Below are 9,646 nucleotides of genomic sequence, written 5' to 3' on the forward strand. Positions count from 1 at the left end.
ATTAGGTTAATGATCCGGAGTAACATCTAATTTCCTTCCCAGTCAATATACATTATACCCGTCGTGTATCATTTAACATTACTTTTTGATCAATTCGGGATTATCTAATCATCACACGAAAACCCTATTAAAACAGAGACGCCGCAAAGCTTCTTTATGAAGGTTTGCGGAACAGAATCAAGTCTAATGAGAAATTCAAAGGGTATCCCACCACGAGAGCTGTATCTTGGTTGACATGTCACTAGAAATTTGAACGGTTAAAGAATGTAAAATTAGCGAAGCGACAAGACAACTAATTAACAGTAAATTCAATTAGTCCAAGGAATAACCCCGAGGTAGCTAACTTGCTGCAGTCACACAGTGTAAACATAAGATTAACTGCAGTTTTTTAAAATTAGCGAAGCGACAAGACAACTAATTAACAGTAAATTCAATTAGTCCAAGGAATAACCCCGAGGTAGCTAACTTGCTGCAATCATACAAAACATAAGATTAACTGCAGTTGAAGGGCTCCCTTATTGCATCCGTCTGATGAATCATCGTTTTTTCAGTATTTACGAGTTAGTAAGACCAAATATCGCCAATATGAAATTAACTGTGCTGAAACCAACTTTTCCTAAAAATAGTTCTGCTATTTCACCACCGATGTGGGGACGGGGAATTTTTCGAATTTTCTGGGTAACGTGTCATAAATATCTAGAAAAATACACAGAAATATGGATTGACTGCCTAATCTTCAGTTACTGTGTTTGACAGAAGTAATCGACATTGCGTATACATTCCATTTACTTAAAATAATGGTTCCCAACCGGTGATCTAAAATATGGTCCGCGGGGGGCGGCGGGGCGGTGAGTAAAAAATTGTCAATGTAGGGATTGACTTCGTTCTTTGTGACTGGACTTTGTTCCCATATCTCATCTTTTTTTATATTATAGTACTACAAGTTTAACCAATATGTTAAAAGTCCTGATTAAAGTTTATTTTTCAATCAACAGTATTTATTCTGAAAGTTCTTGACTTTACCTTCTTTAGCGCTTAGCTTTTAGCTTATTATATAATTCCTTTGGCCCTGAACTTATTATAGACTGAATTCAGACGCTCTCCTTCAAATCCATGCGCACAAATTAGAATTTTTGCTTCTTCCACACCAACTGTTGTTTTCCAGAAGCGCATGTTTTTGTTATGTTTAACGGTCAGCTTCAATAATTTTGCTAATATTCCAGCATAAATATCGTCATAGGGATAAAGCCTCGTATGTTGTATTGCATAATACATTTCGCGAATGGTCTGTGATGATAGCAGTACTGCACCAGCAGATATATAAGGCGGATAACGATTGAAGGGATATGTTGCAATTGATACCTGTAAATAGATGCGTGTAAAAACAAGCTTTCTGTTTCTTTGTACAGTAAGTAATACTCTCAACCAAAACAGAGAAGCACAGAACTACCACACTATCATAGCGGACAAATTCGCTCTTCAGTGCTCTGTTAATTAACAAACTTTTGGAAATCGTCTTCGTTCTAAAACCAGTTGACACTGTAACCAATCAATAGTCGATTTCACAGTTATCTTAGTGCAATCATACAGGTGAACACACTTGGATGACGGACTGTATATGTTTGCTCAATTGCTCGGTTTCAACTGCTATCTCTCGCACAAAAAATGTGGTCTGTTAAACATCAGTCCCAGAAGTTTTAGCTTCTCATAAATCGACGTATTTCAGATTTCGTTATTAGACGTAAATTTGTAATGAACATTTTCCATTTCATGGTTAATTGACGATTTCAGCAAAAGCAGTTTACGCTTATTTTCGAAATCCACAAATCTCGATATTTAAACCGCCATGTAGTTCCAGTCCATTCAACTGTAAGTTTTTTTTACTCTAAATCGTTGAGCATCAAGTCTGATGAGATTAACTTCAAGAGAAAGTACATCCAATTTTTCAGAACACATACTCCAACATAGTGAAGTAAGCAAAAAACAACCAAAGAAATCGTGTTTCCCCATTTCCACCTTCGACTTTATATTCACCAAACATTAAAAACTGATGAATCAAGCCTTGATATTTTGGTGTCCACTTTTAATTTTCTATTGATATTGCACTTTTGGGAAGCCCTAAATGCGACATCAATTTAACGCCAAAAACTAGCAGCCAGACTGCTGTACATGGTATCAAAAGTGTAGACAACATGGTATCAAAAGTGCAGACAATGAAGATCATACGGAAGATAATGGAGGCAAAATTAATTAATACATGCGAATACTTGATATTCCTACTCTACTCTGATAACTTGATGAAGTATGCTTTTAAAACATGATGAACAAACCATCTACGTTTAATATCTATATCCTCATTTCAAGTTAGAGCAAAACTCAGTACATAACCAGAATGAAAAAAATCTCTTCACACAAATTGACTTTACACATCCCACGAAATAATTGCTGCCATTATTAACCAACAATTTGAACAGTTTACCCGATGTTTGTGAAATCTGGTCCTAAATGGTCGCGTATCAAATCTCCAACCCATATAAAGCCGACCATGCACATCATATTTCTTCACTTCTGCCACTAAGTTTTGCACCAAAACCAAATAATCATCATCGACAAAAAGTGTATAGGGGACAGTATACTGTTGATGACAATAACTGAATGAAAACTGCACCGCTGACAAAAACTGAAATGTCAGAATGAAAACAGTGCTTCAATTTCAAATGTAATCCGGACAGTGCTCTAGTTTAGATTCTAAACTCACCTTTTCCAGCCTTTTCTTGTCCACATTTCAGACTAACATTTTCATTATGATAATTCCACCTATCTTACATAATTTACATAAATAATGCAGGATACAGAGGGGATAACCACGGAATACCTCAACCGAATCTGATTTTTTTAGAAATTATTATTAAGCCACAAAAGTATGCGGCAGTAATCGATGAGGACCCGTAGGAATAAATTTTGGAAGTCTGTTGCTGCCCATCATAAATCCGACTGTCTATCGTAAATTAAATTCAACCTCTACTACATCTTAATCCTTTCAAAAGGTCTCAGGAAAAGCACAAAACCATCTCGCCAGGTCACATAAACTTTGTCAATATAAGTTTCATATAAGCCTTAAAATGTAGGCTTCAACGTGCTTTATCCATTGAAAATGTTGTCGCGAGACATCCTATAGATTTCCTGCATAGCACTATTTATTTATCCTTCTCAATTGACTTTTCTCCCTTATCTAAAACCAAATTGGATTCCTTCTAATAAATGGTTTGAGTGTAAGAAATTAATTTAGCCAAAATCCAAAAAATGAACTCGAAATTGAGTTTTTTACTGAATCTATATTCTAGAATACTTGAAGCACACGTAAAGAAATTCAAAAAATTACAAACCTTCAACGTATTATTTTGATAGCTGTCAATATAATCACCAACTAATATATCCTTGTGTAAATTAATTTCTTTTTGCAGTTTTTCATTTTCCTGACTAGAACGTTCTCGGCCAATCACAAATATTGTCCTAACAGTAAATTCAGAATGATTAAGTACTGAGCCCCACGTGACACGTATTGTTTGACGTCTCTAGAAATATTTCATTTAATTTAATACTTCATAAAGCAACAAGGAACAAAAATTCTGCCCTCCGCAAGTTTTTTCTTCAAATTGGTCTAGAATAATCCAGCAACAATGCAGATAATTATTTCATTAAGTTCGTAGAACAACTGTCGTACACAAGCATGTGTTAGTATTAGGAAAAGTTATATTTTATGCTAGTAAAAGTTATCTGCAAGAAAAGGACGGGGATATTTGATACCATGAAAGATCTGAAATGTATGTAGGTAGCATCTCATAAAGTTATTCTAGGGAAAAGCTTACAAAAAACTTACTAAGAAATGCAGTGGTGAAGATTTTACAATGATCAGTAAAAATTTATCCACTTCCCTGATAATCTCACATGCTGGAATATGAAACGGTTCAAAGTAAGCCCAATCATTTTCATAAACATAAGATGCTGCTCGACCATTTAATTCTAGTAGTACCTGCAAAAATGAATAATGATCTTGCATTATTTGCTTTATTTATCCGAGATACATTTGTAACCAAAAATCTTTGAAAACTAGAAAGTACCTGTTCCCGAACATTTATATATGGTGGCCATTCGAACTGTGAAAAAGACTTTTCGAAAACATAATCGGTCCAGCCTAGCGTCCATAAAAAAATCAGTAGACAAGTTGTACCTACTCCAAATCTTTGCAGAGTTTTAGATTTTACTTTTCTGATTAACATTTGAACAGCCTCAACTCTGGCGTTATTGACCTGAAGAAATTACAAAATTTGAAATTTGCAGAGGAAAACTACAGTCATAATGAACTACAGTTATAATAGTCATAACAGTGTTTTCTTCCATACTCTTCAAGCAGTTTAATTCAGTTTTTTCTTTCAAACGCCGAATTCAACCTTGAAATTTTGGAATTGAGAAAAATTATTCGCCAAAATATTCCTGTAACCTCTTCCTATGACGAAATACTGCCCCAAAAGAATCAAGGATAACCTTTTATCTATGCCTTCTGTACCATCTATACCCGTTTGTGTGGATGTGTTCAATAAACAGACCTAAAAAAATGAATCGTCATCCTTCAATGTAGTGCACACAACAACTTATGTTAGAATAAGTACAACAATAACGCTGACAATCACTATGAAAATGAATAGAAAAAATAATTTACCTAACATAGCTTTTTTTAGCTAACGACGACGTCTATGGTTTCATTATTGAAGCGGGAATGACTAGATATTAAACTGGATGACTGCCTAGAAAACGAAAATATAACCACCAGATAGATTAAAATGAATAGTTAGAGCTTTCGTGATAAATCCTCCTTTGATAATCGGCCATGTCCGAAATACGGTTCAGCATCGAGAAGATTGCATGTATTTTCACGCATTTCCGATACAAACACCCAATAATATGTTTATGAAATCGAGCATTCAGTGTGAGGAAGGAGTGAAACTGATTAATGCTGATCAACTTTTGCTAACAAATATGTATCAACTGATTCACCGTAAAGCTTATTCGTTCTTTAGTATTATGAAACTGGCGCTTCAATCTAAATTGAATTAAAGAATTCAATTTGTATTAAAAAAAGACATGTGCAACAGTAAATTTCTCGTGAAGTCATTATTTTCGTGCAGAACACGATGGGGAAAAACGATTTGTCGCGAAAAAAGTTCATTCAGTGCGAAATCAATCTGTCCACAGAGAAGGAGGTTTGCGTTCTTTCGATAAATTATTCATCCTAGGCTACTGATAATCCTTACACCAACTTCCACTTTTTTTATATCCAGATATCAGGCAATAAATGGAGGAATCGGTAGTAAAAAAGGAATTCATACAGGTATTCAGTAATCAGTGTGATAATTTTCTTGAAGCCAAATACGCTTCCCGACAGTTCTTTGAATAAAACAACAGTATGAACCAAAGGTACCTTCGTAGTTGAATTTGAAATGAAGCCGAGTGGCACAAGCATCAAACTTTTTGGACAAAACATATCTGGTACGGAAAATAGATCCATAATGTGCATCAGGCTCAAAACATCGACATAATTCTATCCGATTGGAAAAGTTTCTTCCAGCTCTACTAATACTTGTTTACTATCCTTTCTTATTTCACACTAACCATTTTTTTTTTCAAAGATCTGATTGCAACAAGCAGTTGCAGCAAATGCAAGCTCCTCCACATTCGTTTCATGTATTTCTTTCCTGTATTTCAAATTGTCTGATTCCATTGAGCATGATGCGTCAGTTGTAATCACAGAAAGCACACAACAATTCACAAGGGTCAAAAAGGTGAAAAACCTAGAAGATTTTTATCCAGTTCGGACTATCATATAAGTTCAGCAAATTTATAGTCTATACTTGCATTAAGAAAGATAACTAATCTGTATAGAATAAGAAAGAAACAGAAATAAACCTTAGCGACACCTCGACGAAATTCGAAAAGCAGAACAATTCACTGACCAGACTCAAGAATATTGCATAACGCTCCCAGACGAGTGCATAATGGAGTATAATCACTGCTCGTAGCTATCTCCGTATGCAAGCGTTTCGGTAGTAAATTGATTAGCGCAATGGTAAAGCGCAGTGAGTTAACTGACGGCTAAACAAGGAGCAGTTTAGAGTAGGTTCGGCAAATTAACACATAGCAGAATACATGAGTGGAGATCACGTGCACTGCCTTTGTCACATTCGGAGATATTTATTGTACGAAGTTGAACAATAATTAAGATATCAAATTACAAGCCTAAAAGTAGAATTCCTCGAAAATTAAAAATACTTTATACAAACATCACTTTGAATATCAACCAAACAAATACTGATAAGGGAAAGTATATGCCAGAGGCAATACATACGCTTAACAACTCTCGAAGCTGTGTTTTCGTTGAAGCAATTTACTCATTTTTTAAAAATAAGAGAGCAGTTTGACCCCACCATACTAGGGTAACAGATACACTAACAAAGAAAAATTCTTCAAACAAATTCTCACTTGACTTCACATTTCTGTCTCTCTTTACTCTGTACATTTTTCTCTAAAATCTGTTTACTCACTGGGCTTCTAATAGATTGCGGCAATGATGAAAAATATAAAGAGAATCATTTAAGTTACATGTCTTCCATTTCGTGGATAGTTAACATAATACCACTAGCATATTTCCTTTGTTCAATTTTATGATCTTCCAGAGTGAAGGGTTCTGGTGTTCATATCCAGTAATCTTAACAAATTAATATTCGTAGTACTTCATTCATCGATCATTGATTAAAACGAAAATAACAGAAGTCCAATTAACTTCCAAGTAACTAGGTTGACTGAGTTCCACAATTAATTGTGGGAACAAAGATGAAATCGAAAAACAAAGTTTTTAGTTTACACTTGACACGTATGCAAAAAAAATGTAAATATATAACATATAACAACAGCACTTAATCAAACTACGACAATAATTTGGTACTACTTCGATACCCTCCAACTTTTCATAAAACTTCCAGTATTTTCAAGCTCGTCTGACAGGAAGTGTATTAACAACAATGAATGATTTCTCCACTCCACTTAATTTTTTTTCTCTCATTGCCAATTTCGCCAAACAAGCAATTCTGAAAATGAACATTTTCATATTCCAACAAGTTAAAATCGGCCAAATTCATTCCATAAGATTGTTGGTAAAAATCTCAGGTTATCTAATAAAAATTTCCCATAAAACAAAAGTCCCTATAAAAGTGCTTTCTTATCTGATCCTTAAAAAATCCATTTCTATCATTACAGCCCCCTAATAATGCGAATATAAACATATATTAAGCGAAGTCTAGATTTTCTTTACCTCGATTACATACGACAAAGTGGAAAAAGGATGAGGAGAAGGAGAGGGATGTTATGGAAAACAATCTCAAATCTATTAAAATAACAGCAGCTGACTTCGTCTTGAGAAAAAAAAAAGAAAAAACTACAGCATTTAAATTCTGCGGACTAATTAGTCCATTAAAAAATGACAGTAAAAAAATCTCTTGTGTTGGGATAAACCGAACCACTGCTGAGCACTTCAATAGACGAAAGAAATTGTGTTCCATCGAAGCCGCCCAGAAGATATATTTCACCACCCGAAGCTACTGCAGCTTTGACATTGGCACGTGGGATAATGAGTGATGGACCTGAACGCCATTCTCCAGTTGGATCATCCAAGATTTCTACTGAATTCAACGAATGCGTACCGTCGTGACCGCCAATAACAAACAGTGAATCTAGACAATGCTTTTTCTTTCAATTAGCATCAAATTAAAAAAATAAACTATTATTCATATTACGCTATCAAGTGCACAACAATCTAATATGTTCGTATGGAAGTAAAATTAATCTTAACCAACTGCAAAGTTTTATTATCGAGCATGTAACTGGAAAATTTTTTAACAAACCTTTTACCACAGCAACAGCTGATCCACGTCTAGCTGTTTTCAAAGGAGCTAATCTTTGCCATTTTCCCGTCTTCGGATTGTAAGCATCAACTGAGTCCAGACATTTCCAACCGTTGCATCCTCCACAAACAATCACGAGGCCATGCCATGAAGTACAACCAGCCTAAAAAAGATTTTTAATGGAAGCTTTAGCTATCTATCTATCTATTTATCTATATCTACATCTATAAATTGAAAAGATCTACTGCGAACGAGAGGATATTACCTGGAAACGCGCCGTTCGCAGCGGCGCTATTGACGTCCATTCATCTAATTCGGGATTATATCTCTCGCATTCATCCAAAACGACCTGCTCACAACATCCCCCAATACAGTAAATTAATCCATCCAAAGCAGCACAACATAAAACAAGAAGTTTTGAATTTCACATCGTTCGAAATTCCAAGAAACAGTATAAAAACTTAAAGTTCAGCTAACAGTAAAGCTGAAATAATCGAGTAATAAACAAGCAGATGCAAAAGAAAAAAAACCACCTCACCCAAATAATCTAATCTTCGTTACAGATAAAGAGGTTTCTTCTGCAGCAAAACTATTTCACTTAAATGTCAAAACTCAATATATTCGCTTGAAATCTTACTCGATTGTTTTTTTTTTCAAATCTTTTCAATACAGTTTTCTTGGTCCCATAATCTCCATCTAATAAATGTAAAAAGAACCGTTATGACTGCGTCCGTGATGTAAGGACTTTACCAGCGACCATTTTTCGATTTCTGAGTCATAACATTCCACTGTTTTCAAATCGACACTTCCGCTACTGCCTTACCAATGAAATGAATGATAACATGCACAAATAAATAGTGGTTATGAAGTGCATCACAAAACATTTCCTAATAACAAGAACTATGAACAAAACCTATACTGAACACGAGTAAAAATTCAAGTGAATGTTCTATTTGAAAACTGCTTACTCAATATATTAAACTAGAGCAAGAAAGCACCAGCAATAGCGTAAACTTTGTTTCCCACAACAGCTGCATCGAAACGACCTCGGCACTGTGCCATGTCAGCTAAACGACGCCAAGTACCCTTCAATAAATTATATTCTTCCACTGACTCCAAACACTTCCCACGATCATAACCACCTGTAAACTTAAGATCAATATTCCATAAATTTTTGCTACATAATCACAGCAGAAAATTAAGCTCCACGTACACAAATATAAGTAGAAGAACGCTCACCACAAACAATGATTTTCCCATCGATGAAGGCGCCTCCAACGGAGCATCTTGGACTCTCCATTTGTGGTAGTGGAATACGTGAACCGCTCTCTAATGATACTAATCTACAACAAAAGAATATTTTTCTACAAACTTTTTTTTGCACCTCAGGAATAGGACTTGATATCAAACCTCACAACTGTTTTCTCCTCGGTTTTCCGCTGTTGCTCTGTTTCAAAAGTTGGCGAAGGTTTAACAATCTGTGAAGTCGTACATTTTATAACATTTTCAGCTTCCGAAAGCTGAATACTGAGCGCAACCAAACACCGGTGAAACACTGCCAGGGTGATCCAAAAATCTTCTTGAAATAAAGGATCAAATGACATATTATATTATATTATAATATCATATGTATAATGTAATATTAATATAATATAATAATATGATATAATAATAATATAATATAATATAAT

General features: G+C 34.9%; 2 protein-coding genes across 2 annotated transcripts; both read right to left on the reverse strand.

Moving 5' to 3' along the window:
- Nucleotides 1-958: 958 nt before the first annotated feature.
- On the reverse strand, nucleotides 959-5,890 carry LOAG_09610 (hypothetical protein). The gene is made up of 7 exons (XM_020447977.1): nucleotides 4,721-5,890; nucleotides 4,546-4,607; nucleotides 4,122-4,310; nucleotides 3,881-4,033; nucleotides 3,387-3,575; nucleotides 2,480-2,680; nucleotides 959-1,362 (listed from the first exon to the last, which is right to left on the reverse strand). The coding sequence occupies exons 3-7, from the start codon at nucleotides 4,278-4,280 to the stop codon at nucleotides 1,051-1,053; spliced, it is 1,014 nt and encodes a 337-aa protein (XP_020301843.1). The 5' UTR covers nucleotides 4,281-4,310; nucleotides 4,546-4,607; nucleotides 4,721-5,890; the 3' UTR covers nucleotides 959-1,050.
- A 1,283-nt stretch (nucleotides 5,891-7,173) lies between these two features.
- On the reverse strand, nucleotides 7,174-9,559 carry LOAG_09611 (hypothetical protein; the record flags this gene model as incomplete). The annotated part of the gene is made up of 8 exons (XM_003145138.1): nucleotides 7,174-7,257; nucleotides 7,567-7,784; nucleotides 7,956-8,118; nucleotides 8,221-8,304; nucleotides 8,706-8,773; nucleotides 8,954-9,097; nucleotides 9,195-9,298; nucleotides 9,366-9,559. 8 exons carry the CDS (start codon nucleotides 9,557-9,559, stop codon nucleotides 7,174-7,176), a joined length of 1,059 nt encoding a protein of 352 aa, XP_003145186.1.
- Between the last annotated feature and the right edge of the window lie 87 nt (nucleotides 9,560-9,646).

Source organism: Loa loa, assembly GCF_000183805.2.
Source record: "Loa loa unplaced genomic scaffold supercont3.847, whole genome shotgun sequence".
In the NCBI taxonomy this organism is placed as follows: Eukaryota; Metazoa; Nematoda; class Chromadorea; order Rhabditida; family Onchocercidae; genus Loa; species Loa loa.